This window comes from Ovis canadensis, chromosome 17 (assembly GCF_042477335.2).
Source record: "Ovis canadensis isolate MfBH-ARS-UI-01 breed Bighorn chromosome 17, ARS-UI_OviCan_v2, whole genome shotgun sequence".
Classification (NCBI taxonomy): Eukaryota; Metazoa; Chordata; class Mammalia; order Artiodactyla; family Bovidae; genus Ovis; species Ovis canadensis.
The window spans coordinates 57,108,026-57,128,470 of record NC_091261.1 but is presented as its reverse complement, the minus strand read 5'-3'; the positions used below and the strand labels follow the sequence as shown (position 1 = coordinate 57,128,470).

The following is a 20,445-nucleotide window of genomic DNA, read 5'->3' as shown; positions in this document are numbered from 1 at the left end:
AGCAAAAAAACATAAAGCAAGAAATGTACATTAAAATGATGTATAACCACATTTATTTAAGAATGTATTCCAATATCAAATGGCAAAGTTCAACAGTGTAAAACTGCAGTTACTTTTGCACCAACCTAATAGAAAGAACAGCTACTGACTAGAAGAAAAAAAATGTTTCTATAGGAAGGTATCAAATGTTGCAGTGGTCAGAGATGAGCAGATCTGCCTCCTAAATCCTTAGAAGTCACTTCCCATTTGATGTGCTCTGTCAGAAGTGCAGGAAAACACATCAATTAAAATTTAAAGCTTGTTTTTGAAGTACTAAAATTTATATAACTTTTTTTCTACTTTCTGTAGATTATTTCTTTTTTCTAATAAGTAGAATAAATGAACTAGTGTGTGTGTGTGTGTGTGTGTGTGTGTATAAAATGTCAAAAGTATTCATCTGACTGGTGATCTTTGAATGTCTTTTTGCTGAAAAATCCATTGCTGCCTGATCTTCAGCTGCTCTCCTGTGAATGCGAAGATCAGATGCCACTCTGGAGGGAAATGATGTCCTAAGAAGTTGCATGAAGAACTGGTCTTACTCTGGCAAAATGAAAACAGGCAAAGGGTCATCTCAGCTTGATTACCCTACTGCTGTTTTTAACCTCTGAAAATTCCTTGTGGACTTGAACCATGTTTGATCTAGATTCTTCTGAGTGTCAGAGGTTACTGTGACAAACGAGTTCTGGCATTTTTCTGTAGTTCATTTGAATAATCACAATCAGGGATGGGAAGAGTTGGTATACATCAGCAGCAAATACGGAGAGGACACAGTTGAAAGTTGATTTAAACCTGAAGCAAGATCAAGGAAAATTCTCCCCCTCTCTGACTAGTACCGAATCTTACATGCCTGCTTGTTCTTCCACAAGTGACCTTTTAAATGTTGACATACTTCAGGGTTCTGCCTCAGGTCCCCAGTTGCTATATATTTACTCTTTAGGTGATCTCCAGTCTGTGCAAAGACTTCAGATATAATATGTTAACAGTTGGGTGGATTTGAAATATGTGAAAGAAATAAGGCATTCTTAAAACTTCTTAGTGGAAATTTAGTAATAAGTGATGGCTTAGATATTATATGGTGAAGAGAATATCTAGGAAATACCCAAGGGTGGGAGAGAAGGGCTTTTGGAAGGGAAGATCATGGTCAATAACTTTAAAAATCTAATATTAAATAGAAATGAAAGTGCTAGTTCTTCAGATGTAGGGGAAAGTGTTAAAAGAACTGACAGGCTTTCTTTTACGTACTAAGAGTATAAGAGGAAAATCCCACAGCTCTGTCATTAAGAATTATGCATTTTAAGGCCCTTTGGTGAAATAGAGAAATAGGAATACTTCTGAAATCACTACCCACCTTGTGTGTTTACCCAAGTGAATGGTGTGTAAGCAGGGTGACTGTTAATAGACACCTAATAAAAATAGTATGATAAATAATACAGATAAGTGGAGCAGAGGTCACACATGCATGTTCTACTTCGAATTTTTTTTTTTGCCTGGATGATTGGTAAAGAGTTGAGTGTAGGACAGAGTCAATGCAAGCTAAAATTCATGGTCTCTTACTTCATGATGGTAGGTGGCCAGGACCTTGATTGTATGCCAGGAAGAAGGAATGGGCAGGTGGAATAGTCTTCTGGAGAGAGCAACACTCATGAAATGGCTGTGATGGTACTACTGTCTTGTATGCTTATTGCAGATGTGATTTTATTTGAGAATAAAGTTAGAGCTAAATTAACCAGGATAGCGATGCTAGAAGAGGATACAGGAAATGATAGGTCTTCAGGAGATAGGGCCAGAAGCGCTTAGTAAAGGGAACGCAAGAGGTCTAGAACTGTAGCGCTGACCTGGAGGCCAGAGGCCTGTCTCACACATGTTAGATCCTAGACATCAACATGTTTGATCTCTTTACATATTGTAAATCTAATCTTAGACAGTGATTGCATGTGGGCAATCTTAAAAGATGGGGAACCTTAATACTGCTCAGTTGAAATTCAACTGCAAAGTAAACTTTTAACTTTCCCTGATTAACACTGTTCCATAGAGCGCACACATTTTCCCTCCCCGTTTTATTCTTAGCGTGAGACTTCTTTCATGAGCTCATCCTTACTATGAGTAGTTTTAGAGGAATTAACGCTGTTGTGAAGACCTGGAGTTACACAGACTACTGTTTCTGAACCAAGAAGTCAAAAAAATGAAGTAAATAGAAATGTAACAAAAAGTCAAAACTTAGAGCCTTACCATCCTTGACCCTTTAAGTTTATAGGAGAAAAGATGAGTCTATAAATCACAACCTATTTTAGTAGGACCAGAAAGACAGTGTGTTTTACTTGGAAACAGATACTAGCCTTGCTATTAGCATATATGCTTAGTTTTAAAAAGTGAAACTTTTTTGGTCCCTTAACATGTTACTAAAGGCAGTTACTGTAAACAGTGATATCTTTCTTCCCTTAAATAGCAATATAACCAGGAAATCACTGACTTGAAACAGCCAGTTTTGGTCAGTCAGCCTAAGAGAAGGAGAGGCCCTGGCGGCACATTACCAGGCCCAGCCATGCTTATCCCTGAGCTCTGCTACCTCACAGGTATGCTGACTTGTCTTCATCGGATGAAGCCACTGCGTAGCTCCCCTTCAGTTCTAGAAGCCATTAAACATTCCTTTACCGCACCCATCCTCCCCACCACTAGCCCGACCCTTAAAACTGGTTTGTCTCCTGGGAGTTCTTTCACTCATCACCACCCTACATTCCATATAGGTAGACACGATTCTTGTTTCTTTAACTGTATAGTTTTATTCTGTTTAAAGGTTTAACTGATAAAATGCGTAATGATTTTAATGTGATGAAAGACTTGGCTGTTCATACAAGACTAACTCCAGAGCAAAGGCAGCGTGAAGTAGGAAGACTGATTGATTATATTCATAAGTAAGTCATCTATGCTTTACTGGGGTATGTTTTCAGTTCTTTATTTTATGTGGGTTTGGAGGAGTGACTTTCTCAGGGGAATGAAAGAAAGTAATTTTGTTTTTTATGTGTATTTTCAGTATTCAGGGTGGGTTCTTCGTGTTTCTAAGTGAGGCTGCTATTTGTCAGGGAATAATTAGCTCCGTTGGTGAAGAATCACCTGCAGTGCAGGAGATCTGGGTTCAGTTCCTGGGTTGGGAAGATCTGCTGGAGAAGGGATAGGCTTACCCACTCCAGTATTCTTGGGCTTCCCTTGTGGCTCAGCTGGTCAAGAATCTGCCTGCAATGTGGGAGACCTGGGTTCGATCCCTGGGTTGGGAAGATCCCCTGGAGAAGGCAAAGGCTATGCCCTCCAGTATTCTGGCCTGGAGAATTCCACGGACTGTACATGGGGTTGTAAAGAGTCAGACGTGACTGAGTGACTTTCACGTTAAGTTAAACCATGGTATTTCTAATTCTGTTAGAAAAAGAGAATAAAATAGAAAGTGAAATTGTTACAGCATTGTGTGTACTTTGAGGAGGAGATAGTTTGGGCATCAGAATTTTAAATGAAAGGATATTGTGAAGGGAAACATAGACATAATAAGAGAAAAACATATCTGTGTTTCCTAGCATTCTCACCAGTATTTCAATCCTGAAAGAAACATTGACATCTGTTATAGGTTGCAGTGGGTCTCTATTTGCTTGTGTATATTAGTTTTTGCTGTTTCCTTACATTTAATGATAAGCAATATGTTAAATTTACAGAGATGATAATGTGCAGAGGGAGCTTCGAGACTGGGGTTTGAGCTTTGACTCCAACTTACTGTCCTTCTCAGGAAGAATTTTGCAAGCAGAAAAGATTCATCAAGGTGGAAAAACAGTAAGGCAGTTCTTAAAAGTTGTCAGTGAAATCAGGTTTGGTTCAGATTCACAATAAAAAAAGCACAAATAACCTGATTGCATGCCAGTGTAGTCCTTTCCTCTTTTCCCTGACCCACAGCCTCTCTTTTGTCCACTGATCTGAATATGGGAGGAGGAAATGTGGGAACACTCAAGAAAGCAAAGCCTGTTGCTTCTCTTCAAAACCATCTGTGAGACTGAGATGATAGGTGGCTTAATTTTTTAAATAACCTGAATTTTTTAAATTGAGGTATAGTAGAAGTCTCTTAAGTATCTAATTGGGTTGATATTTTGTCTGCCACTGCAGTGAACTTTTACGTGGAAAACTCCCTGTTTATTTAGCTTCATTTTTTCCTGGACCATTTGTTTGTTGCCACTGCTGCTGCTGCTGCTTAAGTCGCTTCAGTCGTGTCTGACTTTGTTTGTTAGGGATATATATGTTTGCACACATACACACGTATATGGATATATATATATATGAAATATTCTGATACCTTTTATATCTTATTTCCAGAAAAGGAAAGCAAGTATTCTAAAATATGTTTTTGTGTAATCGAAACACTACAAGTACCAAAATTTAAAAAATCCCTTTATAAAAAGCTGTGCTCTTCTGTTTTTGAAATGTCCTATGGATAACAACCTAATCATGTAGCTTAATATTTTAATTACTATTTCTTTATTATCCCTTGTAGTAAATATATATTCTTGTATAAGAGTTGCTCAGGAGGTGGGTAGGACATTTAAAAAGCAGGCTTTTCCCTCTGTGATATAGGGCACTGTACTTTGAGTTATGTGTTAGCTTTCTGCCTTACTGTCAGATGTTTTCATAGCTTGCCCTCAGTATCTGACACCTCAGTCATAAAGTCACTTAACTTTCAAGGCCTTGTTTTTTTTATATCTTTATCATAAGGTAAATAGTACCTATCCTTGTAAGATTTTATAAAAGATTTAAAAAAGGGCTATAGCTTAAGATACTGTTATAGGCAGGTGAGCACTGGAGTGGCAGCTGTTAATATGAGTATATTTTAAATAAAATTGCTGTAATCCTTTGAATATATTTTTCTTTTTCCTCACTTAGACCATTTTGTTTATGACTGCAGTTCAAATTAAAAAGTAGTACTTTGAGATTTACACTATGCCATGGTAGAATTATTGAAGAATTTTTGGCTTTATCCCTGAGAACTTGCAATGGAATTTACAATGTCTCTGAACTTTCTTCTAGTTTGATTACAATCCACAATTTGCAGATTGGTCAAAAGAAACAAGAGGTGCACCATTAATTAGTGTTAAGCCACTAGATAACTGGTTGTTGATCTATACTCGAAGAAATTATGAAGCAGCCAATTCGTTGATACAAAATCTATTTAAAGTTACACCAGCCATGGGCATACAAATGAAAAAAGCAATAATGTAAGTTTATCAAGTCATTTCTACTCTGAAAATTGACTCATAGTCATTTGGAAGGTGGGAACTCAAACTGTTAAAACTATTAAAAACATTAAATTATCTTAAAGATCTGATAAAGTTCCTTGTATGGTGGACACAGAAATGTGTTCGAGTCACTAAGAATGAGTGGGACAAAAAAAGGACTATTTCTCAGACAATTGCCATTGAGTGTGTTAGAATTCCTTTTGACTACATGGCTGCTCCTGATATTCTATTTACTAGTTCACCCAGAAGTGTTGCTTGTGTTACAATCTGTGGGAACCTTTTAACACATAGTACATTTTTTTGGTTAACTTTTTCTGAATGTTGAATTACGTATTTCCATTCTAGGATTGAAGTGGATGATAGAACTGAAGCCTATTTAAGAGTCTTACAGCAAAAAGTTACGTCAGATACCCAGATAGTAAGTAGCTAGTTGATATGTAGGCAGTTGACCTGGAATCAGTTGTTTTAAATGGAACATTGGTAAACCTTCAAACTTGAGTTCAGTGTTAAAAGTGTTATAATTAGGTTCCCAAACCAGTCACAAAATACATATTTTAACTTCCTAAGATAGCTCAGTTAATGCTGGCTTTAGTTGGGTGCCTAGGAGCTTGTGTGCTGCAGATGGTAAGGAAGGGATGGAAGAAAACAAGGCCATCTTAAATTTACCCAGACTCAAATGCTCTAATTCTAGAAAATTTCAGAGAGGGAGTAGGGAGGAGAAAAGGTGCAAGGGTAGAAATCAGTACTTGTCCAGCACATGTGGTATAATTAGTATATTTGTAGTTACACTTAGTATAATTAATAAGATGGTGAAGACAAATTTAATGAAACACAATACACCTGTATTGCTTTAAACCTAAGAAATGAGTTGGTTTCTTCTAATGGACTCCTTTTAGTCCTTTGTCTCATACTTAAATGCCACAGGCAGAGTACTATTAAATTGTCTTGAATAATAGAGACACCAAGGGTAGGAAATTTATTTTATTGGGGACTATGGCAAGAAAAATAAAAATCTGGGACTATAAACTGGGGAATACAGCAGTAAGTTAGAGTTGGATTCAGCTCCAGAACTTGAATCCTCAGAATTTGGGCAGATATAGGTGGCTTAGTTGCTTGGTTAATTTTCCAGCCTTTTTATGATGTAATTGACATTTAACATTGTGTGAGTTTAAAATGCACAGTGTGATGATTTGATACATTGTGAAACGATGACCACAGCACGTTAGTTAATACCTCCATCATCTCACGTAATTGCAATTCTTCTTTGTATATGTGGTAATAACCTTTAAGATCCACTCTGTTAGCAGCTTTCAAGTATATAATGTATGTCTAACTGTGATCACCATGCTACACTAGATTCTCAAAACTTTTAACTGGAAATGTTTATCCTTTGACTAACCCCCATTTGGGACAGGCGTCTGTTTAGATCAGTCATTTCAGTTTCCCCAGAATTGCCCATGAACTTCTAGGAAACTTCATAGTTTGATAATACTCCCAAGCCAGAGCTTTGAGAGTTTAAAAGCCGTGATTCTAGGTAGGGCATGAGTAAATGAAAATTGTAAGCATTTTAGAAAAGCTTTTATTTGTCCACCTGTAAGTTATCACTAACTTATTTTGCCCTATTCCCTACTTGTAAATTTTTCCAAGCTGGTAACAGACCATGTTTAACTAACTTCTCAAGTTTTAATGATACTCGGTTTTAAATTGTTTGCCTAACTTGATTTCGTGCTTAGTATATATTACTTAGTTGAATGTAATGAGCATTATGGGCATCCCTGATGGCTCAGCGGTAAAGAACCTGCCTGCGGTGCAAGAGACATAAGAGGCACAGGGAGATCCCCTGGAGGAGGAAATGGCAACCCACTCCAGTATATTCTTGCCTGAAAAATTCCATGAACAGAGGATCCTGGTGGGCTACAGTCCAAAGGGCTGCAAAGAGTTGGACATGACTGAGCACCCAGTTACTCTCAGCGAGCATTATGTAAATGGTAATGTCATACTTACTAGCTCCGTGGCAGAGATGGATAGTAAAGTATTAACATCAGTAAGTGATTATGTGTTTATGAATCACAGGTGGGTTTAGTTTCCTCTCCTTCTCTGAATTTCATTATCAGTTTCCTAGTTCTTTGTAATGAGGACATTTTGTTTGTTTTCAGGTTGTTTGTCTGTTATCAAGTAATCGGAAAGACAAATATGACGCCATTAAAAAGTACCTGTGCACAGACTGCCCTACTCCGAGTCAGTGCGTGGTGGCCCGGACCTTGGGCAAGCAGCAGACCGTCATGGCCATTGCCACGAAGATTGCGCTGCAGATGAACTGCAAGATGGGAGGGGAGCTTTGGAGGGTTGATATGCCTGTGAGTCGGACTCAATTGCTAGACATGAGTTTTGTTATTTTAAAAGATGTATTTTTATTGTATTGGCATTCCATTGTATCTAAAATTACGATGTTCTTGTTAAAGCTGAAGCTAGCGATGATAGTTGGCATTGATTGTTACCATGATACCACAGCTGGACGGAGGTCAATTGCAGGATTTGTGGCAAGCATCAATGAAGGGATGACTCGGTAAGTGGGCTTTGATAGCTGTAGATTAAGTGCTGAACATAGGCAAACAGGACATGAGTGCAGGGGCCAGTGTCTGGGGAGGACCAGAATTGTGTTAATTTTTTAACTTGGTTTCTTTACATTCAGTTCAGTTCAGTTGCTCAGTCGTGTCCAAGTCTCTGCGACCCCATGAATCGCAGGACACCAGGCCTCCCTTGTCCATTACCAACTCCCAGATTTCACTCAGACTCACGTCCATCGAGTCGATGATGCCATCCAGCCATCCCATCCTCTGTCATCCCCTTTTCCTCCTGCTCCCAATCCGTCCCAGCATCAGAGTCTTTTCCAATGAGTCAGTTCTTTGCATGAGATGGCCAAAGTACTGGAGTTTCAGCTTTAGCATCATTCCTTCCAAAGAAATGCCAGGGCTGATCTCCTTCAGAATGGACTGGTTGGATCTCCTTGCAGTCCAAGGGACTCTCAAGAGTCTTCTCCAACACCACAGTTCAAATGCATCAATTCTTCAGTGCTCAGCTTTCTTCACAGTCCAACTCTCACATCCATACATGACTACTGGAAAAACCATAGCCTTGACGAGATGGACCTTTGTTGACAAAGTAATGTCTCTGCTTTTGAATATGCTATCTAGGTTGGTCATAACTTTCCTTCCAAGGAATAAGCATCTTTTTAATTTCATGGCTGCAGTCACCATCTGCAGGGATTTTGGAGCCCCCCCCAAAATAAAGTCTGACACTGTTTCCACTGTTTCCCCATGTATTTGCCATGAAGTGATGGGACCGGATGCCATGATCTTTGTTTTCTGAATGTTGAGCTTAAAGCCAACTTTTTTACTCTCCTCTTTCACTTTCATCAAGAGGCTCTTTAGTTCCTCTTCACTTTCTGCCATAACGTTGGTGTCATCTGCATATCTGAGGTTATTGATATTTCTTCCAGCAATCTTGACTCCAGCTTGTGCTTCTTCCAGCCCAGCGTTTATTGGATCTTTTACGTTAGATCCAATAAAATAGTTAGGAAAGAAACCAGTTATTAGCTACTCTAACCATTTTTAATGTCCTTCACTGGCCCTTAATCTGTAGTGGTCGGACTACATTCTAGGTTATTTTATTATTTGTATTTGGTGAGAGGACGCATCTCTTTAAATGTGACAATCTCTAAAAGCTTCTTTAATAAATTTATTATTTTGAATGTAATTTCAAGTTTCCATGTTAACTTTCTTTTGGAAAACCCACTCAAAGTTTACCCAGTCACTTGTATATCAACATAGTGAAATTATTTTTCAGTGCTTTTCTTAAAACTAATAGAATTGCCAAGAAGAATGAAAATTGAAGCACTGATGTGTTGGCATTACTGGTACTTGGGCGTATTTCAAGGTATTTTATCTTTTAGAAGACTGTCTTTTACCAGGAGTATAGTATTAGTATGTGTCTGTGTATATTGAGGTGTAAACCTAGGAGGCATATCTGGCTATTACAACTTACATTTATTTCCTCCTCGGTGATGGAATTATGGGATTGATTTTTAATGGAAAAAAAAAAAAAAGCTTTGTCTATGAGCGATTTCCTGTATCTTGTTACCTCCGTTTAAGATTTCATCAAGGAAGTTAAAGATAATAAATTGCATAGATATAGAAAAATTCAAAAGTGAAAAAGTTCTGTGTGGCTGTATTCTCACCTCAGCCATGTTTTCTCTGAATAGCTGGTTCTCTCGCTGTGTGTTTCAAGACAGAGGACAAGAGCTAGTAGACGGGCTGAAGGTGTGCTTGCAAGGTAAGCCACCTGTTGTGTGTCAGTCTGCCCTCCAAACTCCAGTCTTCCAGAAGCTATCTTAAAGCTGTGATTCTGGGAAAACAAAAACAAAAACCTGTGCCTGGAGTTTGGTAGAAGCACGTTTTTTTTGTTCTGTGTTAATGTATAATGTATTTAAAACTTTTCTGGCTTTCTTTCAGCTGCTCTAAGGGCTTGGAATAGCTGCAATGAATACATGCCTAGTCGAATTATTGTGTATCGGGATGGCGTAGGAGACGGTCAGCTTAAAACATTGGTGAACTATGAAGTACCACAGTTTTTGGATTGCCTGAAATCTGTTGGTAGAGGTTACAAGTAAGCATATGACATGTAAAGTGTTTTCCTTTTTATAAAACTGCATTTTGTATCTTTGAAAATAACATCACAAGGTGGAAAGGTAAGTGAGAAACTAACTTTATAGGCGCAATAGGACTTGAGGTAATGGAAGGGTTGGGGGGTGGGTGTCTCATGGAGACTGTTTTGTAGAGGAGAGGCTAGAAACGGAGAGTGGAAGTTCCTTCAACGAATGACACATGGAAACACCGTCACTGACCAGCCGCTGCCACTTTTCTCTCCTGCAGCCTTGAAGTATGAGGGTCTGATTATCCCAATGCAGCCGTAGGCATCCACGGCATTGGTTGAAATAAACCTTCCAGATAGTCTTAACGTACTCTTTCTCTACCTCCTTGTACAACAAATACTTGTTTAATTTCTTTGAACTCAGCTGGACTGCTTTTTGATGGTTAGATAATTGGCATGTGTTTGGTGTCCTAGGAGGAGACCGTTAACCTCTGTCCTTTGAGGCAGTCTTCGCAGCCAAGGGGAGCTGTACTCATAACTGAATGCTACTCGGGCTCTCCTTTGAGACCTACATTGGTTTTTGCTTTGCTCTCCTACCAAGGTCCTTTGTTGGTTCTCTCTGGCAGTAAATTGCATGCCATCTCAAGATAGCTGTTCTAATAAGTTACATTGTTTAACTTTTCGCTGTTTTCTTTCTCATATTGTAAGCAAGTTGAGATCAGGGACTGTTGAACAAAGGGCTCAGTGCATAGTATATTTTGTGGAGCTGATTTTTAAAGATGCTTAGAATATCCAGGAGGTATGTTTGTATGTGCTTGCATATGCATATTGTTCAGTTTCTAGATCATGTTTGATGCTTTGTGACCCTATGGACTGCAGCACACCAGCCTTCCCTGTCTTTGACTATATCCTAGAGTTTACTCAAACTCATGTCAATTGAGTTGATGATGCCATCCAACCATCTCATTCTCTGTCACCCCCTTCTCTTCTTGTCCTCAGTCTTTCCCAGCATCAGGGTCGTTTCCAATACGTTGGCTCTTCGAATCAAGTGGCTGGAGTATTGGAGCTTCAACTTCAGCACCAGTCCTTCCAGTGAATATTCAGGGTTGATTTCCTTGGATTGATTGACTTGATCTCCTTGCTGTGTCCATGGGACTCTCAAGAATCTTCTCCAGCACCACTGTTTGAAAGCATCAATTCTTTGGCACTCAGCCTTTTTTTAAAAAAAAATATAAATTTATTTATTTTAATTGGAGGCTAATTACTTTACAGTATTGTATTGGTTTTGCCATACATCAACATGAATCCGCCACAGGTATACACGTGTTCCCCATCCTGAACTCCCCTCCCTTCTCCCTCCCCAACTCTCACATCCATACATGACTACTGGAAAAACCATAGCTTTGAATATATGGACCTTTGTCAGCAAAGTAATGTCTCTGCTTTTTAATATGCTTTCTAGGTTTGTCATAGCTTTGCTTCCAAGGAGCAAGCAACTTAGTTTTGTGACTGCAGTCACCATCCACAGTGATTTTGGAGCCCAAGAAAATAAAATCTGACACTATTTCCACATCTTTTTGCCGTGAAGTGATGGGAGTGGATTCTATGATCTTTATTTTTTGAATGTTGATTTTTAAGTCAGATTTTTCACTCTCCTCTTTCACCTTCATCTAAAGACTCTTCAGTTCCTCTTCACTTTCTACCATTAAAGTGGTATCATCTACATATCTGAGGTTGTTTGTATTTCTCCCGGCAATCTAAATTCCAGCTTGGGAGTCATCCAGCCCAGTATTTCTCATGATGTAAACTGCATATAAGTTAAATAAGCAGGGTGAACAATATACAGCCTTGATGTACTCTTTCCCAGTTTGGGAACAGTCTGTTTTTCCATGTCCAGTTCTAACTGTTGCTTCCTGACCTGCATACAGGTTTCTCAGGAGGTAGGTAAGGTAGTCTGATATTCCCATATCTTTAAGACCGGTCCACAGTTTGTTTTGATCCACACAGAGGTTTTTGCGCAGTCAATGAAGCAGAAGTAGATTTTTTTTTTTAATTCCCTTGCTTTTTCTTTAAGCCAGAGGATCTCTGGATCCAGTTTGATCTCTGGTTCCTCTACCTTTTCTAAATCCAGCTTGTACATCTGGAAGTTCTCAGTTCATGTACTGTTGAAGCCTAGCTTGAAGGATTTTGAGCATAATCTTGCTAGCATGTGAAATGAATGCAGTTGTATGATAATTTGAGTATTCCTTGTCATTGCCTTTCTTTGGGATTGGAATGAAAACTGACCTTTTCCAGTCCCGTGGTCACTGCTGAGTTTTTCAAATTTGCTGGCATATTGAGTGAAGCACTTTCACAGCATCATCTTGTAGGACTGAAATAGCTCTGGAATTCCATCACCTCCATGAGCTTTGTTCACAGTAATGTTTCCTAAGGCCCAGTTTACTTCACACTCCAAGATGTCTGGCTTTAGGTGAGTGACTACACCATCATGGTTATCTGGGTCATTAAGAGCTTTTTGTACAGCTCTTTTGTGTATTCTTGTCATCTCTTCTTAATATCTGCTTCTGCTTCATGCAGAAGACTGATTATTTTTGCCAAACCTTTTCAGCAGCATTTGTTTTCATTATAGAAAATGAGGGTCTTGAAAGTCGTTTGACAGTATCTGGGCTCCATGTGATTTATGCGGCCCATGGGATGAGCATTAAGGACTTATTTCTAGCTAAACTGAAGGGGGCTTCCAAGTCTTTTTTGGCCGATTTCTGAAAGAACCCCTCTGAGTGTTAAACGTTTCTTAAAATGTGATCCTTATGCCAGTAAGTTCTCAGAGCAAGTCAGGGATGTTTTTATCTCTTTTGAAGTAATTGAGTTTCAGATTAAAATGCCAATAGCATTTAAAAATATTTTTTAAATGAAAGTTAATGTTCTTTCCTATCCTCTTAAAATTCTTAATGCTTATATTTTTCATTGGTATTTTGTTCTACTTTGTAAAGTTTTGTAAGTTTTAATTTGTTTTCTCCCTTAGAAAAAGAAAAGTTGCAGGGAGGGAGGATTTAAATTGATTGCCTGTCCTGGTGCATAACAGGCCACTGCGTGCAGTAGATTTCACATTGTCAATTGTGCTGTTCTTTGGGGGCTGCGGAAATTAGTGAGCAAGACAACATGTCTTAGAATTGGTTAGGTTGATCCCAGCTTCGCCTTCATCTGTGAAACGGGATGCACCTCACGAAGGCTGCTGAAAGAAGTGCCAGAATGTTCAGTGTACTTCATAAAATACCCAGTAGGCTCTCAATATATAGTAGGTACTTCATCTGAAAAAAGTTTTGAGTTGCATATAAAGTAAAATAATATCCAAGAATTACCCCTTACTTTTAAGACACAGAGTTTGGATTTTAACATTTGCTGTTATCTTATTTGTTTGTTATCAGTATTTGTTTTTGAATTGAAATGTTGATAATTAGCGTTTTATAAAGATGTGTCAAGGATTAGCTGATTTAGGATGTTTGGTTAAGAACAAATCAAAAAGTCACTTCAACATGCTTGTGACTTTCTTTCTATCAGCACATTTGCAAAGCCATTTCTTGAGATGTCCCAGGACTAAAATCTACTTTGTCTTTGGGTTCCTGAGACGATGGCTTTGTAATATGCAGATCTCTTATTGCTGGGCAGCAGTGGCTCTACTGTGGAAACAGTGATATTTCTAAAAATGTCCTCTGTTTACTGAAGTAAAATCATCTTCCTACCCCTTGTATATTTGCTTACTGCTACCACGAAGCAGCACAAGTTAGGTTTAGCAATGAGTGGAAGTTCCCAATTTGGAATCTTCTGGACCATCAGTCTAGACAGTATACTGTGAACTACCTACCTGAGTCAAACATTACCAGGCAGGTCCATACGGCATGTGAGGTTCTCTGCTTTCCAGTTTTTAGAATAAAGTATATTTGTGCTCTTAAGGAACTAATTTTGTAGCTAGAAAAAGAGCAGAGGAAAGTTAAGGTATTGAAAATCATAATTTTTTATCAAATGCTTATTATACGATAGCACTAAGTGCTTAATATGTTATAATGCATTTATTCCCAAGTGCACGTGTGTATACAGTGTGATTGTATCAGGCAATGAATTTGAAATGAACCTTAAAGGGTTGGTTGGAAAGGGTATTCAAGCCCCGTATGACCTGCTAGTTAAAGGGCTGTCCTCAGGAGAGCCAAGAAGCTTGTTAGAGGCAGTGAATCTAATGTGACACAGAGCTGAAAGCTCACTAGGGGAGAGGAGTGGTATTGACACAGGAAAGAAGCCACCTGAATGGGGTTCGGAAGGGACAGGGTGACAGAGAATGTTCTTGCATCGCTAAGGATCAACTGAGGAGTGATTGAGTGTGAGAGACAGCCACAGAGATCCTCTGATACACTGTCAACTAGTCATTTTGAAAAGCAGAGTAGATTTTGAGACTACTCATATTAGCTTACTTGTCAAAGATTTTACTTTCCACGGGCTTCCCAGGCGGTGCTTGCTAGTGGTAGAGAATCTGCCTGCCACTGCAGGAGAAGCAAGAGACGTGGGTTTGATCCCTGGGTGGGGAAGGTCCCCTGAAGTAGGAAATGGCGCCCTATTGCAGCATTCTTGCCTGGAGAATCCCATGGACAGAGGAGCCTGTCAGGCTACAGTCCATGGGGCCTCAGAGTCAGACACGACTGGGCACACTTACTTTCCATGTAGTAGGAAATGTCCACTGAAAAGGGTTTCAGACTGTGAACTTTAAAGCCATGCTGGGTTTAACATTCTAGTGTGCTAGGTGTGTTACATGCTCGGTTTACTAATTAAAAAACTACATAACCTTGCCATTTTATTTTCTACTCACAGTTTATTCCTGGTCCTAACTCCAGGTCCTTACAAGTTGTGGAATCTTCCTTCACAACTTGGATAAATAATATGCCCAAGAGGGAGGTGCATTTCTTTTTTAATGGAGTGTATGAATGTATGAATGATTCAGTGCCCTGAAAGTATGACTGACTAAATGCAGCTACGTTCATCACCATCTTAAGCCCAAGACTAACGGTCATTGTGGTGAAGAAACGTGTCAACGCCAGATTTTTTGCTCAGTCTGGAGGAAGACTTCAGAATCCACTCCCTGGAACAGTTATTGATGTAGAGGTTACAAGACCAGAATGGTAAGTTCCGTATTAGATGAAGATTGGTTTCTGCTTTGTCTTTTAGCATAACCTCTATGCTTTATTACCTTTTACCATATTTACTTTTTAGTTCTTATACTTTATTTCTTATAAATACTAATACTTGTCATTAGTTTGCCCTAATAATGCCTATGATGTATGAACTTAGTGTCTGACATGGTGAGCAGAGGTTTCTGTGCAGTTTCTCTCTGAGGGAAGAGGGTTATCATTTATGACCTTAGTTATACGTACAGAGTTTAAGAACTGCTGCTGTAGATTGCTGTGGCTTTTTTTTTTTAACATATGTAACCTCATTCATAGATTATTGTTTTCCAGTCAAAATTTTTAGATCCATAATGTACTTGGTTATCCACAGGTTAGAAAATTCCATCTAAAGATACAGTTGCAGATGAGAAAAGTGACTTCTGAGTAAACACTAGGGACTCCTAGGTGGCACAGTGGTAAAAATCCACCTGCCAATGCAGGATACGCAAGAGAAGGTGGGTTCGCTCTCTGGGTCAGGGAGATCCCCTGGAGCAGAAAATAGCAACCCACTCCAGTATTCTTGGCTGGAAAAGTGCATGGTTAGAGGAGCCTGGCAGGCCATAGTCCATGGGGTCACAAAGAGTCAAACATGACTCAGCGACTAAGCATGCATGAGTAAACACTATGTACCTGTGAGCTGCACTCTGCCATGAGAAAGCCACCCAGAACATTCAGGGGCAAATGCTCATGCTCTCAGCACACAGCAGTTCAACTGCAAAGTCATGAAACGGGTCCTCAAGTTTCATTTTGTGGGGGATGGTGTTCAGTGCACTAAGTCACCTTCCTGATGGCAAGTGATTGGTCAGTCCACAGTAACACCCTCCTCACGAGATTGAATAGGACAGTTTCTGTTTTTATGCATAGATTTGTGGAGCCTTTAAAAAAGGGCAGCTTTAATCAAGGTAAAGTGTCAGCCTAAGGGGCAAAGTTTAAATGTGTAGCGTGTCTCCTGCAGGTAAATGAGGCATTACTATACTTAAATTTATGTAGACAAATGATAATGCAGATTTTAGATCTAGTTAGTCCTGTTAGCTGACAGCATATAGAAATATTTATTTCAAGATTCTTTGTCTTAGATTATGTCTGTTTCTCAGGCAGGCAGTAGTTGTCTAAGGATTCTAACCTGTTGGGGAAAATCACTGAGGGAGGACAAAATGGCTAAGAGAATTGACAGTTTCATTTCCTGTAGGACTCTCTCTAATCGTTCAGAATGACCTCACGGTGCTTTCTAACATTACTGCTACTCTGACAACCAAAGCTTAGGCATAACATTGACCTGAAGACAACTTTTTAAAACAATTAGAGTAAAATCCAAGTTGGATTTTAAAGTATCAAAAAACTTGATTACTTTTTACTCAATGTTCTTTAACACTTAATAGCTACTAGTCTACTGAAATACTTGGAGAAGTCTACTTTGAATGATAAGGTGCTTAAGTTGGGAACTAAGGTTTTGATTCTAGTTCTGTTACGATTTCACTGTTCTTTTGGGCACATCATTTAGTGTTTCTGAAAGCCTCATTTTTCCAGATGACCATAATCTGTTGTAGATCAATTCTGATTTTATAATTTATCTCATTTTAAGGGACATAATCAATTTCTTAATATGTTTATCAGGCTGGATTACAGCATCTCTGAATTGATATTTAATTGGTACCTCAAAAAAACCCAAAAAAACCAAAACTGACATCTATTCCTTTGTGTTTGCACGACTTGGTTCTTGATTCTAGAGCCTGTTCCCGCTCAGCTGTCTCCCTCGGACGTGGAGTGGAAACAGTGGCCTGTTGTACAGCGTGCACGGGCATAATTAGCAGCCGGGTCCAACATTCGTTAATGCCCTTAGGCGTCAATGATAGGTGTTTAAAATATTAAAAAAAGTAGTATCTTAAACCTCTTTCACACATAAGCATTCCCAAACGGTTCATGAATAGCAAGTTCTGAATTCAAGGAAGCACATGTTTGGAAAAGATTAGGTTACATTAGTATCCAGGATCTTTCTACTGTAGGAAACTTGAATCATCTTAACTTTAGCTTTGAAAAAGATAAGCCTCATACCCATGTGGTTTTTTCCTTATGTAATTCCAGGTATGATTTTTTTATCGTGAGCCAGGCAGTGAGAAGTGGTAGTGTTTCTCCCACACATTATAATGTCATCTATGATAGCAGTGGCCTGAAGCCAGACCACATACAGAGGTTAACTTACAAGCTATGTCACGTCTATTACAACTGGCCAGTAAGTATTTTTTTATTAATTGATATTTATCCACATCAGTGAGATTCACTTTTCAAAATGGAATTGCTGTGTTTTCAAAGGCTTTTACTGTTAATACTGAGATTTGTAATTTAGAGAAGTTACCTTTAAAGTAATAGAACCTTTTTTTTTTCTTCCACTAAAGGGTGTCATTCGTGTTCCTGCTCCCTGCCAGTATGCCCACAAACTGGCTTTCCTTGTTGGCCAGAGTATTCATAGAGAACCAAATCTGTCACTGTCAAATCGTCTTTACTACCTCTAACCTACAGAAGACGACAAGATGTGGCTACGTTTTTCTTTTTGAAATTATATCTTCGGGATTTTTTTTTTAAGCTCTTACTTTTTTAACTGTTATCTTTCTAGATGAAACTTGGGAAGGAAAACTAGGAAATCTAGAGTCACTTCTAACTTGGCTATTAATTGACTTATTTTATAGGTTAAAAATTAGGATTTACTCTTTTATCTTGTTCTCATAAATGTGAGGATTCTTTGTTTTGAAAAAGTGTGGAGAAGATGCTTTGTACTATAAGCAGAATCTCTTAAACTATTTGAAAAGTAGGGATTTACTTGATGAAAATGTTCTCAGGAGTGAGCAAGTCCTACTTGTAAAGCTACAGTGGCCTTGTTTTTGAAATACTTAGTTTGAATTTAAAGGAGAGAAAAGGAATAAAGTGAAGGGCTCACTACAATCATAAGGTAGGATTTTACTTGAGTATCTGATGATCTCATTTTACAGGAAAAGCTGCCATTAAATAACCTATACAAGGTATAGGAAAAGTGTGAGAGTATGGAGAAGTATGCTTATTTTTTATTTCATTTTGGGGGCTAGGTATTATGGGGGTTAAAAAAGATAGTTGAAAATTTTAAATTTCTGTCCAAAGAAACATTTTAATACCGTTTAATAAAAGAGACCAGTAGTCTATATTAACATTACTATTTTTTTTTTTTTGCAACTGGGACATAATTCCATTTGTTATAAAATAAAATTATAATGATTGTCATCTTATTTGAATAATAGCGGAGTTTTTATTTTTACTGAAAGCATATGCATTTTCTTTCCATGTATTATATTTTTTAAACTGATGAAGAGTACACTCAAAGAGTATGATTCCATTTATTAAAGCTCAGTTACTGTCACTTAATGAATCTGAAACTGAAAACTCGAGTAAAACTCTGTCAGGAAATGCTGCAACCTCAAACTTAACAGTGTAAGACCAGAAATCCATAACTTGAAAGAAAATGCAGACTAAGAAGTCTGTGTATTGTGAAGTTGATAATTGTAATTATTCACATCTATATATGTATAGGAATTTTCAAGGAATTTTGCAAAGAGCAGGCTTGAAGTGAATGAGTAATTATATGCCACGAGGACACCTTTAAACGTTGGTTACAAGTGTAATGAATGTAAATGTTAGTGGCCATGCACAGGCCATAGGAACCATGATTTAAACTAATGCCGTTCAGTAAAGTTGCTTGTCTTAGCATTTTTGTACTTGTTTTCAAATAATTACATTTTGGATTTAGCCTTACATATTGTGAATGAAAACCATTTTATTTTCCTTTTAGTTCTTTGACCTAATAACTGTTGTTAACATTGTTCTTGGCTATCAGCAAAGGTTCCTTAACCTATTTGGTTTCTAAACGTTAGAAGAAACACAGGAGATTGTGAAGTTGCAGAAGAATGCTAAAGACAATAAAATCAGTGAAAGTTGCTAAACAGTGTCACAGTATTAAGGAGTATAAGTCAGTCTAGTTATACAACTGTAAAAGACTTAATTTGAGGCATTTTTTTACGTATGGATTTTTATGACTAATCAGTAACTTAAGTCATTAAAGTCTCATACTTGGCAGGTTTTAAACTGTCCTTTAAAGTTAAAAAGCTTTGTAATATCTTTAAAAACCATGAAAAATCAGTAAATGTGTTGATTCCAGAAAAGTTGCAGTATTCAGAAGACCTTCACTTTCTCATAAAGACTGTTTTTTGCAAGAGACCAAAAAAGTCTCAGTTTAAGCCAAAAAGAGTATTGATTGGCTTTCCTAGTCATCCTACACAGTGGTTCCCAGATGGAATGTTAAACATGACCTCATTGCCTTTGTAATAACACAGGCTACTGGGCTCCAGACCAGACCTAGGAGTCAGAACTTGTAGCGGGGAGACTGGGTGAATTTTTAAATGCATCTCAGATTGTTTGGGGATTTTGGCAAACACCAGTCGAGAAGGTATGTGTAGAACCTAGTTGGTGAAATGATACTAGGGATCTGTCTCTTGCTCTGCTTTTTCTGGGTTTTAATCAGATGGGGTTACAGAGATGGTTACAAAGTCTAGATCTATGTCTCAGCCTCACTGCAATGAAAGGAACATCTCTTCCACAATAGTTGTAGCAAAACTCTGGCTGTTTACACATCCTTGAGTCCCTTGAACACACTACCCTGGTAGACTTGGAGTTGTTACGTAAGATGAGGTTCATACAGAAATGAGTAGAGGAATGGTTCCTCAGAGGAAAATTCGGGGCTATAGTGAGGAGACTGAATGGACAAATGAACATAGTGGATGCTACCGTGTGTCTACTCTGCTTTTTCAGCTGCAGGTTGGCTTGTGATGGAAATATCAGTTGCTCTGGTCCCTTGAAGGATAAGTACAGCCAAGCACCTGTAAGGGAATTGACTGTAGCACTTCCAAAGGATAAAACCCCAAACTCTGAAATCCAGGTTTTTGCCTTAAAAGAGAAACATGCACACCTGAGTTCTACTAAAAGCTTTAGCATTAAAGACACTTTCAGTTCAGTTCAGTCGCTCAGTCGTGGCTGACTCTTTGCGACCCCATGAATTGCAGCACGCCAGGCCTCCCTGTCCATCACCAACTCCCGGAGTTCACTCAGACTCACATCCATCGAGTCAGTGATGCCATCCAGCCATCTCATCCTCTGTCGTCCCCTTCTCCTCCTGCCCCCAATCCCTCCCAGCATCAGAGTCTTTTCCAATGAGTCAACTCTTCGCATGAGGTGGCCAGAGTACTGGAGTTTCAGCCTCAGCA

The 20,445-nt window shown here is 38.6% G+C and overlaps 1 protein-coding gene across 1 annotated transcript in view; it reads left to right on the top strand.

The window, feature by feature from the left end:
* PIWIL1 (piwi like RNA-mediated gene silencing 1) overlaps positions 1 to 18,426 on the top strand; it is a 35,669-nt gene extending 17,243 nt beyond the window's left edge. Inside the window, exons 7-18 of the mRNA XM_069556924.1 lie at positions 2,486 to 2,612; positions 2,834 to 2,951; positions 3,738 to 3,852; positions 5,095 to 5,282; positions 5,649 to 5,721; positions 7,460 to 7,660; positions 7,766 to 7,869; positions 9,565 to 9,635; positions 9,815 to 9,968; positions 14,993 to 15,118; positions 17,246 to 17,393; positions 17,557 to 18,426. Of these exons, the coding sequence (XP_069413025.1) occupies positions 2,486 to 2,612; positions 2,834 to 2,951; positions 3,738 to 3,852; positions 5,095 to 5,282; positions 5,649 to 5,721; positions 7,460 to 7,660; positions 7,766 to 7,869; positions 9,565 to 9,635; positions 9,815 to 9,968; positions 14,993 to 15,118; positions 17,246 to 17,393; positions 17,557 to 17,673 (1,542 nt within the window). The 3' untranslated portion in view covers positions 17,674 to 18,426. The remainder of the gene's footprint in view (positions 1 to 2,485; positions 2,613 to 2,833; positions 2,952 to 3,737; positions 3,853 to 5,094; positions 5,283 to 5,648; positions 5,722 to 7,459; positions 7,661 to 7,765; positions 7,870 to 9,564; positions 9,636 to 9,814; positions 9,969 to 14,992; positions 15,119 to 17,245; positions 17,394 to 17,556) is intronic.
* Positions 18,427 to 20,445: the final 2,019 nt, after the last annotated feature.